The sequence below is a fragment of the Rutilus rutilus genome (assembly GCF_951802725.1).
Source record: "Rutilus rutilus genome assembly, chromosome: 15".
NCBI lineage: Eukaryota > Metazoa > Chordata > Actinopteri > Cypriniformes > Leuciscidae > Rutilus > Rutilus rutilus.
The window spans coordinates 10,888,403-10,907,070 of NC_140220.1; the positions used below are offsets into that span (position 1 = coordinate 10,888,403).

General features: G+C 37.7%; 2 protein-coding genes across 4 annotated transcripts; both read left to right on the top strand.

The window, feature by feature from the left end:
* The first annotated feature begins 248 nt into the window (after positions 1 to 248).
* Positions 249 to 12,523, top strand: lbr (lamin B receptor). 3 transcript variants are annotated; one of them, XM_084433332.1, is made up of 14 exons: positions 249 to 272; positions 3,998 to 4,172; positions 4,503 to 4,694; positions 5,102 to 5,188; positions 7,250 to 7,430; positions 7,787 to 7,983; positions 9,104 to 9,158; positions 9,322 to 9,516; positions 9,810 to 9,913; positions 10,077 to 10,202; positions 10,296 to 10,464; positions 10,604 to 10,684; positions 10,773 to 10,895; positions 10,996 to 12,523. In XM_084433332.1, exons 2-14 carry the CDS (start codon positions 4,008 to 4,010, stop codon positions 11,154 to 11,156), a joined length of 1,836 nt encoding a protein of 611 aa, XP_084289458.1. In that variant the 5' UTR covers positions 249 to 272; positions 3,998 to 4,007; the 3' UTR covers positions 11,157 to 12,523. The 3 variants fall into 3 exon arrangements, with proteins under 3 accessions (XP_084289458.1, XP_084289457.1, XP_084289459.1); XM_084433331.1 differs by lacking the exon at positions 249 to 272 and adding an exon at positions 1,174 to 1,327; XM_084433333.1 differs by lacking the exon at positions 249 to 272 and adding an exon at positions 1,174 to 1,327 and having other exon boundaries at positions 7,253 to 7,430.
* A 2,588-nt stretch (positions 12,524 to 15,111) lies between these two features.
* Positions 15,112 to 17,746, top strand: LOC311305323 (uncharacterized protein). The gene is made up of 4 exons (XM_084432962.1): positions 15,112 to 15,232; positions 15,384 to 15,571; positions 16,027 to 16,725; positions 17,076 to 17,746. Exons 2-4 carry the CDS (start codon positions 15,388 to 15,390, stop codon positions 17,264 to 17,266), a joined length of 1,074 nt encoding a protein of 357 aa, XP_084289088.1. The 5' UTR covers positions 15,112 to 15,232; positions 15,384 to 15,387; the 3' UTR covers positions 17,267 to 17,746.
* The last annotated feature ends 922 nt before the right edge of the window (positions 17,747 to 18,668 follow it).

The following is an 18,668-nucleotide window of genomic DNA, read 5'->3' on the forward strand; positions in this document are numbered from 1 at the left end:
CACGAATAGTTATAGAACACCATACTCCTCTTAAACACAGCTACAGTGCAATCTTACTGGGCCAGAAAGCAGCTACTAGCAGTTCAAGGACCAATATGCACAAATTGAGACAGCTCCAGGATTGAGCATGTAAAGGCAATGCTACGGTTCACCTGAAGTCATATGTAGCAGAGTAACTTTGCAAAAACGGAAACAGAGTGAGACTATCTGCTGTGCACCTACTCTTCAGCATAGCCTAAGAAAAGCTGGTTTGTGATGAACACATTTGATTGGTCAGTAAGTCAGCAAACTGAATTAAGCAGTTTATTGTAAAAAAAGAAAAGAAAAAGATATTGGAATCATATTATATGTAGTCATTATAGAACTTACATTCAATATAAGATTTCTATTACTCATAACAACCTAATTTAATAATGTAATATATCTGTACAAATGTAAATTATATCACAGAAATCTATTTTAAACTTCACAATGTTAGTTGCCCTACAAAGTTCACATGATTAAAAATTGTAGGCTGAAAGCTCAGTGGGCCTATATATTACTTTAAAATGTAATCGTCTGTTGTTTTCACTCTAAACTTTATAGTTATCTTATTCGGTGTTGTTTTCTAAGGTAGGCTACCACATTTACCATTGACAAGATACAAGTAGCTTAATATAACATAACGACAAAACAAGGTTCTGTGTTTTAATATAGAAATACCTTTCAATCAACATGATAAATCAGAAGTGGGCGCTTAAAAGCATTTATGAACAGTATCAATCTGAAAATAAAATTAAAACCAGAAAACTTCCAACAGATTCTAAGACGTATCGTTTTAGTTGTATTTCAAAAGCATTACTGCTTTACATCATTACTGAAAAATCAACTATATTAACGTCAATTCCAGTTTAATAAACATTAAATTAATGAAGTATATTTATTTAACATTTACAAGAAACTTTTCGCGGTAGAAGCACAACCTATGACGTCGGCTGTCCTGTCTGCTCTCATATCTCACTGATCAACTGTCTCGCAAGAAGACCATAGACAGTGAAGACAGGTCTCCATTTTGTAAAACCCAAATCCTTTCGAACTCAAATGCCTCGTCTCCAATCAACGCTCACGCAAACCTCTCCGCCGTCCAATCAGAAAATTCAGAAATTTAAAAACAGGACATGACAGCCAATCACAGAGCTTCCCGCCCTCAAGGACGCTGGTAGGTTGAGCGGTCACGGAGGGAGGAACGTATTCAAAGCGGGTGCCAGTTTTTAAAACAATATTCTTTATTTTATGAAGTACCGTGGAGAAGCTTTAGTTATTAATAGGAGATTAAGATCGATTGCAGGTAAGAAATCTTAATGAATTCACTTTGCATGTTTAATGTTTTTGTCTGGAAATGTCTTTATTGTGACTGCGTAGTTAACGGTAACGTTACAGAACTTGATCAGCGCTCGGTCCGCCCGCAACTCTTGCTTTATGAAGTAAACATAATATATTGCTTTTAACAGTCACTGCTTTTTTCATATAATGTACCGAACACGTATACTCATTATTTATGTGAATAAAGCTGTTTACCATTGTTTTGGTGTTGGATCAGAATGATAACTCGATTTCCAGCCGGCTCGTTACACAGGAAACTTGGGCACGGCGCGCATTTATTGTCGTCCACACAACTCGTATGTTTTATCTCCACAATTAAATTCTGCATTCGTTTTTAATATCTGTTTAAGTTAATGTCTTACTTCATATTGGACCTTTCGGTTTCATTATTTTGTATACAAAACTGCAAGTCAGTCATTCCACTCTTTTGCGCAAAATAACCACTTTTAATGGTCGTTTGACTGTGGTTTGGCATTAAATATGTGTTAAATACACCACTAGCTCATTATAACAGTTGGGTTCTGTACTCGTTGTTTATTAATACTGATTTACTGTTGCTGTGTTATGAGCCTCTCGCATGCGGACTGACAATGGTTTGAATACATGACGTTTTCCCTCCATTCCTGTCATTCTTTTTGCTGTGTTAAAGGAACAGCACGTGAATGCTCTGTGTGCCTCCGTATCACATGAAAAACACAAAGCATAAACACAATAATACTTTATTTTAAAGACTTTTTTGTATTTGGCTAAATATGTCAGGATGTGTGTTCGGTCCGCCAAAGCTAAGGAATTTCGTTGGTCTGTAAATGTGCAATTAAAATTTCACAAATGTGGTCAGTGTCTGGCATACTGTTGCCTTAAACAAGTCAGATTGTCTGTAGTAAGTTTTAATTTGAATAGCCGCTGGCAGTGATAGTAAAGCGCGCGTGTCGTCTTGTGCCATTACATTTGCATAACAAAAGGCAACAGTCCCCGCCCACTCACATTAACATAGTTTAAATCTTTTGCTCTGTAGTTTCACTTCAACTCTGGAAGCACATGGGATTTCTGCAGTGCTGGACTTCAACTCTGTTGGGTGTGTGTCAGTGTGTTTTGGTTCAAGAATGTCTGGAATGTGTTCATGGGATTAGATGGTTTAGGATAGATGGCTTATGTTTTTATGGGCTGTACTTTTCATGTGGTTTCAATAAGAATTTTTGGGTGTTTCCTATAACGGAGTGTGCCTTGACTCTGCTAAATAGCCTATGCTTCTATATGTGTGAGTGGAATTTTTACTTGCACATGTTTTGTGCATGTTGTCATGTTGCTTAAGTGCTAAAATCATTAATGTGTTGGTGGTAAGGAAACTGCCTCCTCATGTTATGGTGGTGTTTGGTCGTTACAACAAAATTTCTTTTCAAGGATTTCTAAACATCTATTTTTTTTAAATCAGCACCAAGCGTTACTGTCTTTCAGTGGTGAAGTGATCGTTTTTTAAATTGTTTAAATATATGACAATAATAAAGCATAATCGTTAGACTGCAACAATGAAAAAAATCTGCATTATGAATACATTATTATTATTTTGGGATTTATTATATGTTAATATATTATTTATGCAAAGTGTATTGCAGTAAAATAGTTGCAAACTTGTTTCTTTTTTAAAATCTTGTTTTGGGGTTTTTAAGCTTGAAAGACCCACCAAATGGGGCAAATTATCTGTTGATCCAAAATTACAGAACTGGTTGAGTAGAAAAGTGTGAATATGTATAAACAATACTATTACTAGTAATTACTATTGGTCTTTCTTTATTGATTGTTTTTGTCTGTGGCTGGATAGTAAAAGTAATCTCTTTGGTTAGCTTGTTACTGAGTGATAGTAGAATCCCTCTCATAAAGGCCATTGAGAGCTCAACAATAGTGCGGGTGCAGAGAGTACAGTGTGGAAGTGTAATTCAGACCCATCAGCACTTCTGAGATGGCAGCTGACATCACCGCTTCATTGTCATCAGGCCATGTGCAGCTACTCTGGTGTTTCCCTCATTGGTTTGGTTTATTTTCATGTCTGAAATATTCACACAGAATCTTTAGGTCTAGAAAGAATTTAGTTTGTTTGGAAGGACACATGCTCATGTGCCTTATGTTTTTTAAAGGTGATGTGTGCTTTTTCCAATGTAAATCCCAGCTTAATATTCAGGAACAACTGTAAGTAAGCTATTCATGGGTAAAATTTCCCCCCAAAACACACTGTGGCACTTTGATTACATCAAGTCTTTGTTTTAGCATCTGAAGTTCCTACCATGTGGGGTTTTTTTTGGTTTTGTTTGTCTGTTCAGTGAAAGACTTTGTCTTGTAAGACATGTCTGAGTGCTTAAACCGGTTGAAAAATCAGTTTGGTGATGCTATTGGCACAGAAGTTACACACTGACTTCATCCTTAAGGGCTGCACTGCTGCATAATACTATCATTAAGTCAGTGTTGAAGCATTTAGTTTCTAGTATGTAATTTACAGACTGTTATGTTGTTTAGTAGTTCGTTAAACCGAAAAGGCCATAAGAATGCACAATGTCATCATACTAATCCGATTCCCGTGGGAAAAAAACATGGGGAATTGGTTGGGATGCAGACCTTTTATCTTGTGCTAATTGTTTTGTAGGTAAACGAGAATGCCGGCTACAAGGTTTCAAAATGGAGATACTGTAATGGGCCGCTGGCCTGGCAGTAACCTTTATTATGAGGTCAAGGTACTGAGTTACGACAGCAAGACTCGGCTCTACACCGTCATCTACAAAGATGGTACTGAGCTGGAGCTGAAGGAATCTGACATCACGGTATGAAACCTCTCTCTGACATGTTCTCCAGCATGATTTGAGAATGATTCAAATGGCTTCTTGTGTTTTACAATTAGAGCCAAAACATATGACCATCTGTACAAATGAGTTCACTTGATCAAAGACACATTTTCTAATGTGATTACTGTAGTGACCTAGAAAGTGAGCAGAATGTTTCTTAATGTAATAATATTTCTTCAAAGGTTTCAAAATTCCTAAAACTTTATTAATTTCTAGGTTCTAATCCATGCCTCTGAAAATAGTAGTTAAATAGAGATTTAACTGAACTTAACTTGCAGTGTCTTGTGGATATTGTTTTCTTTATTGCAGAGCATGGCCATATTTAAGCAGGGTGCTACACGCTCTCGGTCCAGATCCCGCTCCCGCTCACCGGGCCGCCCACGTCGTAGTCGCTCCCGTTCTCCTGCTAGGACGTCCCGTCGATCTTCCTCTCGCACCACAGATGTGCAAGTGCGCAGGGAAAAACTCAAAGAAGTGCTGGAGGTCCGACTCACACCCGTGGTAAGGACACTCATTTGTTAGGACAGAACAAACACGTGCTCGCTTTATTTCGGACTTTCTTTCTCTTTGCATGATCTGTCTAACCCAGGATGTTCAGATTCACACACACTCTAGCCTATAGTCTCTTTTTCAAAGAAGTCTCTTATTCTCACCAGGATGCATTTATTTAAGAAATACTGTAAAAACAGTAAAATTGTGAAATATTACTGCAATTTAAAATATTTTTTTGTTCTATTTTAATGTATTTTAAAATCTGTTTTATTCATGTGATGGCATTTTTGTGTTGATTTTAAGTATAGGAGTTTAATCTAATTCAGAGCCATTAACCCAATCCTTTTAATGCTGTTATCTTATTTGTCTTTCATCATGGGTTCACCTCACGTGTGCTTGACTGTCATCTGTCTCAGCCGATGAAACACGAGAACAATAGCAACAGCAAACATGAGAAGAAAGAAGAAAATAATACAGATAATACAGCTTCCACAATCACTGAGGTATGGGGTCTATATGTTAGAAACTGGTCTAGTGAAGGTTGGAATGTCATGATGCATGCATGTTGTGCCTCTCATGTGTGACAGGAGCCCATTTAGTTGTCCACACAAAGCTAAAGCTGACTGCGGTTTCTGTTTAATCATACCCTCACGTTTTTCAGCATGTTTCTCCTCATGGGACAATTGAATGGGCTTTACAAAGCATGACCCGACTGCTTTACCTTTACAGTTGTGCGGTCACAAAATAGTAACATTTCTTGACTTAGACTGACAGTGAGATCGATTGCCACTGAAACATTGAGTCAAAGTATGACACACATATTTTTATTTTATTGACACTAGAGTTTCTCAAATTGGGAAGCAGTGGTTTTAAGGGGGCTGTAACACATGAACACTACAGTTCAAAAGTTTGGGGTTAGTAAAATGTTTTTGAAAGAAGTCTTTTGTGTTTACCAGGGCTGCAGTTATTTATTGTTGCAATTTTGACTGTTTTAAAGGTGTCCTATTATGCCCTTTTACAAAGTCTTGATTTTGTTTTTGTTTTTGGGGTGTACTAGAATATGTTTTCATGCTTGATTGTTAAAAAAAACGCATTATTTTTCACATATTTTACATTATTACTGCTCCTCTCTTCCCAGTCTGTCCCGTTTTCGATGAAGCCCCTTCCGAAATACAAAATGTGCTGTGGTTGGTTAGCTTAACCCAGGTTGTTGTGATTGGCAGCGCTTTAAGCACGTGTTCGGGAAATGTCCGCCCCTCCATAACTGCGTTTTTCTCTAGTGTAAATATAAAGGATGGCGGCAATTTCAAAACACTAACAAGAGGACAGTGCAGAACAGATTGCAAGCATGGATTTCACAGGATGTTTCAAACTGGTATGTTTTACTTATACATTATAGATACGATGTTATCCCCATTTAATCATGATATATGTCGGAAAACTGGTTATACAAACAGTAATCGATCACAAAACATGGTTAATTTTCCTAAGGGGCAGAGAACAGCCTTACAAAAGCTATCCACTATCAACACTAATGTTGGCTAACAGGCGAGTGTAGCAACAACATACAACTTATCATTAGAACTGTTAATAGAAAATGCAACTACAAATAATAAGACATACTTACAAGTTGTGATCTATTAACAACAGATTGTCCCGAAACTGCTCTATTTCAGGAGAAGCTTATGTGCGTAAGCCTGCATCTTGGTTCTGGAAGCTTTTCTCTATAAAATGTGCTGTGCGCAGATTAACATCGGGATTATAATGTTCAAAATATAAAATACATTTTAACCACTCTAAGTTCATCAGCCTTTAGGAAGGTCAAACAAATGAGTTGCGGAAAAAACAGTGTCTCTTTGATATAGCAGCAGCTCATCCAGGCCTCGTCCGCTTTTTTGCTTATTCCATGGGTGTGGATTATTTAAATGAGGAACATTATGACTTCTTAAAGCCTGGAAAAATCGTGTTGTAGTCCAAACAAGCCTTTCGTTGTAGTTCTTGAAAAGTAGATTTTGTTAAATAAAATATCTCCCTTTGGAGTGGACTTCGAGCTTTGTAACCTTGCAGGTCTTTTTATTCTCGAAAAGGAACATTACACACTAACTAAAGTTGAAAAAGTGAAAAAGCATAATAGGACCCCTTTAATATATTTCAAAATGCCATTTATTCCTGTGATGCAAAGCTGAATTTTCAGCATCCATTTCTCCAGTCTTCAGTGTTACATGATCCTTCAGAAATCATTCTAGTATTATTATTATCATTCGTATTATTATCAATGTTGAAAACAGTTGTGTTGTTTGCTTAATATTTTGTATCATAAATGTCTTTACTGTCACTTTTGGCCATGCATCAAATACAAATAAAAGTATTCATTTCTTTTACCAACCCCAAACTTTTGAACAGCCGTGTGTTTCTGTTTTTATGGGTGTGATTTTTTTATTTTATTTTATTTTTTATTATTATTGGTTTGTATTCTTTTGTGTTCAGTAAATAAAGTGTTCACATTTAGTATGCTGTCTTCACATTTAGTATGCTGTCTTGTCTTGACTCATTGTAATGTTCAGCAGAAGACAGAGACTGAATCAGAGAACCAGGCAGGTGGACGCTACAATCTACGGCGCAGGAAGGACCAGGGCGATGACAAGGCAGTAGAGATGGAGAAAAAGGAAGAGACAGAGGCATTATCGCAAACTAAAACACCTGCTGCCATCAAGACAACTGATCTGGAGTTTGGTGGAAGAGTTGGTGAGTCTTGTCAGTGATTTAATGTACTTTTCTACTGTGTAGAATAGATATTCGCAGCACACATCTTTGGGGCAAAATGTTTACCAGAGCATTTTAAAATGGCTTTTACCAATTTTTATCAACATCTATCTAGTATTGTGTCATGAAACTAAATGACTAGCATAAGTACAAATAAAAAAATAATAAAGTGTAGAATATGGCCTTTTTTAATGCAAACGTTAAGTCTACAGTAAAGCAAACAGAATTTCTTGTCTGAAATTCTCTGATTATTTTTGTGCATTTCCCACTATTTTCTGGCATATTTAAATTAAATCATTGGTTAAGATTATAATAAAGGAGCCCCTTTCCTCTTTCAGGTGTGTTCTTCCTGATGTTTCTGTTGCCTGTGGCTGTGTTGGCGCTGCTCATTCTCGGTGGGCAGAAGGATGCCAGTCTCCAGAGCTTTCCTCTTGAGCTTCCTACCCTTCAGTCTCTCTGGGACTGTCAGGTCTTTGGCATCGTCCTGCTCTGGCTTCTCTTCCAGGCCTTCCTTTCCCTGCTCCCTGTCGGAAAGGTACGGTCCCCAATCACATGACTCCCCGTGACCCGGGTTTAGGCACATGACCACATAACTCTGTGGCTCTTGTTTCTGCTTTGCCTGTTAGCTGCAGTGAAGCAGGCTAGATTAGATTAATCACTAGAGGTGGCATGCTGATAGAGAGCCTCTCTGGAAAACATCTGGTTTCGTTTCCAGCAGCTTAAGGGTAATTATGATAGGATCGAAAAATTGCAGTGCTTTTCCCTGAGTTTGAGGTTAAACAGATTATTTCAAGATGATTCTGGGTTTTTATGAAACAAAAAAAACTCGCAATTCTGACTTTTGTAATTGCGATTTATAAAGTATAATTCTGGGGGGAAAATACTTTTTTCTCAGAATTGCGAGTTTATATCTCACAATTGCGACTTTACATCACACAATTATGAGAAAAAGTCAGAATTTCGTGATATCGATATAGTCGCAATTGTGAAGAAAAAAAAGTCTATAGAGAGTGCGGGTTTATATTTTGCACTTCTGACTTTATAACACGCAGTTGCGACTATATCACACAATTCTGGCTTTTTTCTTGCAATTGCAAGTTCATATCAGAATTGCGAGATTTAAACTTGCAATTACCTTTATAAAACAGCTCTTTGTCAGATTTGTTTGTTCAATTTTGATTGTGTCCCTGATTGTGTAATCAGGCTTTCAAAAAAAAAAAAAAAAAAATTGGATTTAGATTTATCGGCCATCATATCGGTTAGCGGCTTTCAAATAAAGAATTATCAGTATCGGCCAAATTTTTCATATATGTGCATCCCTAACTACATGGTTATGCAATATATAAAACATTTGGGGATTACTGTAATATAAAATTACTCATATCATGATTTGAGTCATTATGATTGAAATATTAGGAAAATCCTTTGTATGATGCAGAATGCTAAGATTAATATGATAAGCTTGTTTTTATCAAACATGACAGCACTATATCAATGTTATTTTAGTATTATTTATATACTATTATAATGTTTATTACAATTTTGAATTAGTTTTTATAGTTATATTTTCAGTTTTGTGCATGTGCTTTTGTCATTTTTAATGACTAAATGACTACATTTCTATTTAGCTTAAATTTATTTTTATTTTTTTACAGCTCGTTGAAGGAATGCCTCTCAAGAATGGGAAAACCTTGAAATATAGGATTAATGGTCAGTCTTCAATGTTGATACATTTTAATGTTAATGAAATTGAGTTTTTGTTTTGAAATTGATTGAAAAACCTTAAAATGAAGCTTATTTCAGTTTTAAAAGCTTCACTACTCTATATTTGTGAGCGAGCTGTTTGACGATCTCAGCTTCTGTTCTCCGTCAGGTTTCTATGCACTCCTCCTCACGGCTGTGGCAGTAGGTGTTGCCGTGTACCAGGAGGTGGATCTCAGCTACATCCATGCTCACTTCCTGCAGTTCTGCACTTCGGCCCTGCTCATCGCCACTCTTCTCAGCGTCTATCTGTTCGTCCGCTCCCGCTGGGCGTCTGAGGACGAGCTCGCTCCTGGAGGGAACTCTGGTAAGACGAATAGTGTGAGATCAAGCTGCGTTGACTGAGTATTTTCACTTCTATGGCTTTTAAAGTTTCTCATACCCATTTTCAGGTTTAAATTATCATCCAGACAGAGTTGACATGTATTTCCTGTTACTTTCCTCAGTGCTAGTTCAAATAGACCAGTCATAGTTGTTTATGATTAAGCCTTCTAATAAAATCATTTTATAGAGATTGCAAGGAAGGATTTATATGTACCTGACATTTATATATCAGATACAGTTAATAGATTTAAAAGATTATTCTTTTTATTCCTCTAGGCTACATCATTTATGATTTCTTCATGGGCAGAGAGTTAAATCCCCGCATCAAAAACTTCGATATCAAGTTCTTCTGTGAAATGCGCCCAGGCCTGATGGGTTGGGTGAGTATTGTCATTGTTTTTTGCTCCTTCTTGTGGTCAAAATTTTGCAATTTGCCAGATGAAATCAGTAACACTCAGATTTCTTGTGATTCCTTAACTTTTCTTCCTTATTAAAGTGTACTTTTTTAACCAGTTAAAGAATAATTCTTGCTTGTTTCCACAGGTATTGATTAACTTTGCGATGTTGCTCACTGAAATGAAGCTCCAGAATCTCGATAATCCCTCTCCAGCGATGCTCCTGGTCAACATCTTCCAGCTCCTGTGGGTTGTTGATGGTTTTTGGCATGAGGTACAACAAGGGTTTTCCAAAACAAACATAATTATTTCTTAATGCATTGTGGAAACCATGAACTGATTCGAATTAAATCACTCTGTGTTTCAGGAGAAACTTCTGACCATGATGGATATAGTCTACGATGGTTTCGGATTTATGTTGACGTTTGGAGATCTGGCTTTTGTTCCCTTTACATTCACCTGTCAAGCGTATTATCTAGTCAGCCATCCCAATGAACTCCCTGTATTCTGGATTGTTACCCTCGTCACTATGAATGGTCAGTTTCTGACACATTTTCCCACTATTTTTTCTTTAGCTACACCATAAAGTACATTTAGATGCTAATTCAGCCAATAAGAACAGGATATTGATATGTTCAGACTTTAAACTTGAGTTTTTTTTAACTTCTCCATCAGGAGTTGGATACTACATTTTCCGGAAAGCCAACTCTCAGAAGTTTGCCTTCAGGAAAAACCCTTCTGACCCGGCAGTGTCTCGTAAGTGTTTTAAAATGGATAAAACTAAAGAATAAACATAATTGTTAAGACTGTTTGGTCTAAAATAGTTTTATCTTTATCTTATCAGACCTGAAAACTATTCCTACTGCAACTGGAAAGAGTCTTATTGTGTCTGGTCTCTGGGGGTTCGTCCGTCATCCTAATTACCTGGGTGATATCATCATGGGTTTGGCATGGTCTCTACCATGTGGTAAGTATTCGGATTCCGTTCGCCTTTCTGATGAAATTAAGCTTTCTTATCAGTCTGTTTTGACTCAATTCCACCATTTTATCCCTGACTTTTCCTTTAGGATTCAACCATTTGATCCCGTACTTTTACCTGATCTACTTGATCGCTCTGCTGGTGCACCGTAATGCACGGGACGAGCGTCAGTGCAGGAAAAAGTACGGCTCTGCGTGGGAAGAGTACTGCAAAGCTGTCCCGTACCGCATTTTCCCTGGGATATACTGAGAACTCAATCTGTTATGGACACTCGGGGCAAATGAAATGTCTCAGGATGACATTGAACATCAGACTGGGAATGAGTTGTTAGCAGCTTGCTGTCTTTTTTAAATATTTGACTTTTTTCGCAATTGAGCACCAAATTTTCTGCCTTGTCACAAAATGTTTACGGATTGTGGACCCTGCTTCAGTTTTCAGAGCTTGATGTCTTAAAAATGTATATTGTTGTACAGATGTGCTTTTTTTTTTTTCTTGTTTTGCATAATCCGTAACTTGCCATCTCATCTTATGTACACATATACACAGTCAAAGTATCTGCTTGGCTATTTACCGTTGACCTTTTGTAATGACAATTTGTGTAATGCTTTTGTATATTGTGTAAGATGGGATATTCTTTTTAATATGTATAGTAAGAAAAGGTGTAATGTTCTTTCTCAGGACCAGCAATTTGTGAAGAAGAAGAAAAACAACAAAACTATATTTTCTTAATTTCTGTATATATTTAATACAAACATTTAGTTAGGGTTTGCATTTTAGGCATTATGCACTATGCTAAAAGACTTTCTTTTATCCAAAGTTCACAAAATTTGGCTTTGCTACCTCAGATTTTTCTGTAAACATTTGCTTTTTTTTTTTTTTTTTTTTTCAGGCACTATGTGAAGTGTCCCAGTATCTTTTTCAAATTCTTAATTGTGTGCTGTGAACAAAAACTTTGAGCTTTGAACTTCAATCTTGTACAAGGTAGCGTAACTTCTTTACATTTTTATTAAGGTTTTAATTTAAAATGACAATGCTCAACTGTGAATGTGTTATGTAAGGCTTTTCTTAACTTATTACTTTTGCATATGTTTTATGCAAGTATATCACTTGTGGGCATATTTGTCCTAATGAGAGTTTTAAGTGTTTATAACTAAGATGAGCTGTTACTTAATCGCAGTGAAAAGAAGCATTGTACAATGTTATTTATCTGGTTAAATTTTAGAATGTTCAATTTTGTTAAATTTTGTTTATCTGACCAGCAATTTCTGTAAAAAATGCCATTTTTAATACCCATTATTAATTAAACCACTCTAGACAAACAGACTGCCATGTCTTACTGCAAAATGATATGCACAGATGACAGAATTATTTTTATTCATTTTTTCTTACAGGTTAGTAGATGTTTTGTAGATATTTCAAGTTGCATTTGACTGTTGAGTCTGATTTGTTTCCTACTGTAGTTGTTAGTCTGTCTTTTACCATCCTCTTTTTATTCCACTTTTTTCCTGTCAACTCCACTCTCTCTGGTCAAATGACTTGTAACTGATAAATGTGTTATCAAAAGAAATGTATCTTGTTGTCACAAAATATATTAAATGTTCTATTTCTTTTCCATATTTTTAGACTATTTGTAAATTTCATATAGCCTATAGTGTAATTTTAAGTATTTTTCTGAGAAGTACACAAAAATTAGAATGAAAGTATAGCCTACTTTCTCATTTATAAAATAGCACACTTGTATAAACTTTGGGGAATTCCCACAAACTACCCACTTACAGCGTTATAATCTTGAGATCCAACAAAAATGTTTTAGTAAGGTAATATAAAAAAGACAAAAATATTGCTTTAAATGTTTCATTGACCTTGTAATTTTTTTTCACATTTGGTGGCCTTCTAAATTAATTGACTTGGTGAGCTATACCAATGAGGATAACAAAAACTTGAGTGTGAGATTTACTGATAAAGAGTGAATTGCAGAATTACACTTAAAACGTAAGTATTGGGTTTCAGCTTACTCAAATATCTAATGACACATATACAATTATTATATATTTTTTAAAGCAGTTCAAGTATTTACTTATATCCAACCAAGTTGCAATTATATATAGCTTATACTCTTTATTTATACAGAAATGGACCATGGAGAACCTTAGACAATTTGTGAACCCTGTTTTGTTTTCAGATAGTTTAATATAACTTTCAGAAAAGTCCAGTACAAACGTTATTGCCACTCACCCACCACAGTTGCTAGGCAACAAGAACAGTCCTCCGTAGGCTATAGGCCATCCCATTTAACAAAGCTCTGTCTGACCTTCACGGCCTTCGAAGGGTGTAGCCTCGGAAGTCCTGCACACTTTCTTTCTGTTTCGTCCTCGCGCTCTCAAGTGACCACCAAGACTGCAATTGTGGGTATTGGCACAAGCCCTAAGACTCATCAGTGATATTCTTATGCATTAGCTACAGTCTAGCACTAGATGTCAGCAATGTGATGTACAATTGATGTAAGGTTTGCTCTGTGATGGGTCAGCTGGCATAAGAATGTTTATTTTAGGCTCCTGGGGTGAAGGATCTAGTGTCAGAGTATCACTTCCCTCATCAAGGGAAATGACAAAGTGACTGATGCATGAAACCATTTCATTCCTTGGCCAATGCGCAACAAATGAAGTACCCATGAACGTGCACATTAGAAAGCTAATTGGTTTTAGTGTCATGCTAAATTGTGCTTTATTACAGGCAACATCTGTTAGCCTGGATCTGTGTGAAGCGCTTCTCACTTTCAAATTAGACAATTTCCTGTGAGTTTGGCAAATTCGAACGCATGATTTTTGTGACTTTATAAACAATTATTTGATCAAAGTCAAATATTCCTTCTATCATGTGAAATCCGATCTGTGACCGTTCAAAAATGTACTCAACTGTGTTTCATAGTGTTATTCCAAGCTGAGTACATGAAGTCGCCAGGGACTGATATAAAAGGATACCCATTGTTTCCTCTCATTCAGAGAAAGATGGGCATTTTTAAGAGTCTGGGCGTTGGGGGTGGACATAAATCTGAGAACGTACATGACCTCTAGTAAAATGTGGTTTTGTCTTCAGCCAGAGTTCTTGTCTGCAGCCTGCCGCGGTTGATTGACTCCATTTGCAATTTATTACAGCACTGGAAATTACAGGAATTTGTCCAGTCTTGGTACTATTTGGCATGAGTGCGGAGCTGTAGTGCGTTGAAAAATCTATTTGAGATGCAGTTTTATTTTGCAACAATACATCCATCTGATTGGGGGTGGGAAGGGATTCACTGATGTTGAAAGAAGCATGCGTGAATGTCTTTTTCACAGTAAAAGCGAGCATGAAATGCACTTTGGTTTTTCTAGCTGTTTGTGTTGTGTTGTTTTATTTGTTTACTTGATACAGAAATGAATAATTGTTAAAGAACAGATGCAGCATTAACACATTCCTATTAATCAGAATCACGCAAGCGTTTTCTTTTATCAGCTCTGACTGCTCCTCTTTTTGGGTGGCTAGAGGTGGTGCGTCGGTTTTTCTCAGCTTGGTGCTGGAGAAAATTCTAATTATGCTGCTCCAGATGGCTTGCATATTCGGTTGCTGTTGGCGGGCCTTGAAAGAGCTTTCGTCTTTATCGCGCAATAAAATCATCTCGGTGAGCAGACACGTCAAACTTAAAGACACAGCTATAATAACATCTCTGGAGGTTTGTGCGTTTCCTGCGGCCAGCCAGCCCTCCTCTTTCAAAGCGTTGGGGCCATGAAAACGAGAGTGACACTGATGATGCTCGCGAGAAACTGAGAAACTGTGACTCGTTCTTACTGTTAATCCTGGCGGACAATGCCAAGAAAAGCCCAAGGGGAAAGCTGTATAAGGTCCTTGTCCTTATCAGCTCAGCAGGCTCTCTGAGGGCTGAGTGATTGTGCCGCCCGAACCGATCACTTGTGCTCATCGACCTGCCCTATTATCATGTGTGCTCACTGATATAACAGTGACATCAATCTGCCGTGAACCAGACCGTACCTGTGCCAAGTTAAACAATCAAAGCCATGCATAAGGTGCCCTGTGAATTCACACACCTACGCAAAAACGCATGCCCGCAGATCTTTCTCTAGGGACGCAGGAGTTCATTTGGCAGGGAAACCTGTCATGATCTGTGCATGTAATTTTTCTCACCAACGTGCTGTGCTGGGAGTTTTACAGAGCTCACACTTTGCTGGAGGGGCAAACATTTCGGCTCATTTCAGACTTCATCCGAGCTCAGACCGGCTACTAGCTTTGCGCATAAAAGCAGCGTTGGATTTAGACGTCCATTAAGCAAGGTAAGTCTGCATTAGTAATTTGCATCTAACACAAACAGTATGTCCGGCAATGTGTGGGGTTCTCTTCGCAGTAATACCCCTAATGCTCTTTTCAGCAGGATTATATTGTCCCTCGTGACATAATTAAATCACTGGCTCTGCGTGTTTTCAGGGATATGAAGCTGGTTGCAGGGTTAGCCGTGCTATGGCTGTGGGTTGCAGAGGCCGTGGAAAACTGCCCCAGTGATTGTAAATGCAGCCAGAAATCCAGTACGGAAAAGACTGAAGTCAACTGTCAAAAGAGGGGACTTCAGAGCATCCCACCCAAACTCCCTCTGGACTCATGGATCCTAAAAATGGGTGAGCAGGAACGTTCTCAGTAATAGTGCATGGATCTCCATGTAACCTTAAAGTTTTGGGATCAGTATGTTTTAAAAACAAAATGTAATTAATACTTTGCCTTAAATTCTGGTCCCTAGATACAGCACAGGTTTCTTATTCAAAATATATGTAATATTCTTTGCAGAATCATGGGTAATGTAGTTTTTCACCAGGAACAGGTTAAACATGCTGAAATAATGCAGGCTGATTGCTTCAACAAAAGCATACCATCATTTTACAACCTTGCTGTTCAGTTTTTAATGGTCAGTTATTGTTAAAAATCGATTCCCCTTTGGAGAAAATGATTGGGAATTTTACTTCCGGGACCTGACTGTTGCACTCAAGTTCTTAACCCTATGAACATAGTGATTTTTGCTTCAGCACCGCCAATTAAACCCTCCTCTTTTGCTTCCTTTTGTTTATTTATTTTCAAGGTGAAAATTTTCTGCAGGACCTCCCAGAAAACATCCTGAACTCCGTCCCAAAAATCGAGAGCGTAAACTTGGAGCGAAACTCAATCAAATCAATACACCCTCAAGCATTTGCTGGTGCCCAGCGATTGATGCTTTTGAATCTGCAAGGAAACCGAATGTCTAAACTTCCAGTGAAGGGCTTCAAAGACCTCCTAAACCTACGCTTTCTCATGCTGGGCCAGAATCAGATAGCTAGCCTGAAACCTAACATGTTCATTGGCATGAGGAACCTCTCAGAGCTGGACCTGCCCCTGAACGCCCTCACTGCCCTCCCTCCAAATGCATTCAAGCCTCTGATTGCCCTCAAAGTTCTGGACCTTGCCTTGAACCGCATCCAGAGGATCTCGCCCAAAGCCTTTGTTGGACTTGAAGAGCTGCTTTTTCTCAACTTGGACAACAACAAGCTGACGAATATTCAAGCTGGGACCTTTGGGCCCCTGATTGGTCTTGAGATGCTGGTACTGGACAACAATTTGCTCTCCACACTTAACACATCCACATTAGAAGGTCTTTCCAACCTGCAGGAGCTGTATATCAGAAAGAATGAAATTGAGAGCCTGCCAGCTGACGTATTCCGCCACACACCTAAACTTACTCATGTGGGCTTAAGTGGGAATCGACTTCATGCCATTGATGGCAACATGCTAGCCAACATGCAAGGTAAGAATTAGGAATCGACTAGTTGGTGGGTTGCCTGACCAGCTGACTATCAGTTCTAAGGGAATACTATATTATTAGGCTGGTTTCAGATTACCCGACACTTGTTTCAACACAAAGCTTGTTTCTTAGGGGGTGTTGCCATAAGACATGCTTCTGCGTTTATCTAGATGGAGCACAATGTAATAGAACAGAATATAGGTGTCTCAAGATGATTTTTACAGTCAACATAATCGCTAATAGAAAAAAAGAAATGTAACATGGTATGATGACTCAAAAAATTCTAAAAACATTTACTTTTTTATTCTTATCTGTTAAGTGTAACACGTTATTCAAATCTCTGATTGATTCAGGGTTGAAGGAGGTGTATCTGCACGATAACCCATGGAAATGTGACTGCAGTATCAACTCGCTGGTACATTACGTAGCCCAGACAAGGGCTAATCATTCGCCTCTGCAAAGACTTCGGTGCATTAGCCCAGAAGAGTTTCGTGATAGACCCATTCACCAGCTGAAAGCTGAGGAACTTCCCTGCAGGGCCTAGAAAATCCTCACGTCTGATATCATATCACGTGCGACCTCCAAAAGTTGGAAGCGCGGCATAATAACAGCGTGATATTTTCTGTAATTGAATAGTGATGCTTCACATAACTCCAACAACAATGACTTTGACAGGTTAATGATAGTGCTGCTGTTCTGCAGATAATCGTGACTTTCACCCACACCAGACCACCTGGAGAGGCTCTCAGAAGTACATCCTACAAAACGAAAGGAAGAACTGTGCATTTGGTATTCCCAATACAGAAGAAATGTCAATTTTTTGTAATATAATAATAATATATTTTCACTTTCAACTTAACATTACAAATGAGTCTCTTAAATGTATTATTTATCCTTCAGCATCAACATAGAAGATGCTCTCAAAATATATAATGTTAGTAGGTGAGTATAACTGCTGTATTTTTTATTTAATGTCATTAAACCCATGTTTACAATTAGTTATCTATATGATGTATACACAATAAACACATCTTGAATCTGCAAATGCACATGTGCAAATTATTTTTTTTTGTTAGAAGCAGTGAAGCTTAAAGGAAATAAATAGAGGTTAGAAAATCCCCTCTTGCTCAGAGACCGACTGCAAACTTCCACCACCACCTGAGACTGAATTCCTCATCGGATTGTTACAGCTGAATAAGCTTCCTTTGAAATCATCATGCTGTCTCTAAATTCCACCCAGGGCGCTGAAGCTGCAGTCCCACATTTCAGATGCTGGGAAGGTGTTACAAAGCAAGCTGCTTTAAAACTTCTGCTTCAGTTTACTGATATTAAATCGAACTGGTGGAACAGCATCTCTAAAATGTAAAAATAAAATAAAAAACATTAAATATTAAATCGGATTATTGGACATTACAGGAGATTAGACACACATTTAAACACACAAACACACACACAAACATATATATATAAATAATATAATATACACATACACAAGCTACAGTGTTTTTGTTGTATATTTTGATGACTGATATGTCCTAAAATACTACAAAAACACTTAAGCATGCAATGTTTTCACACTCTGATGACTGTATATCTACTGTCTACCTTTCAAAAAAAAAAAAAATTACTGGTGCATTATGCTTTTGTGCATAAGAAGATACTCCTTTAACACCTAATTTCCCCCAGCGTTGCCATGGTAACCGTTGCTTATAGTAGGGCGCTCCTGCGGATGCTTTACCCCTCACTGCATCTCCTCCTCAACCAGCTGTTACAGACTCGGAGTCCTCTAACCAGCTCGCTTTCACTAGTAGATTTACAATGACAAATTGGCATGATTCTGGCATCAAATAAACAGCTTTACAGCGGCTTTCATTAATCACAGCTTGAGAAAACCCACTTTTTCACTGAATACATCTACATTAGCGGGAATGCCACTGAGATGGAGA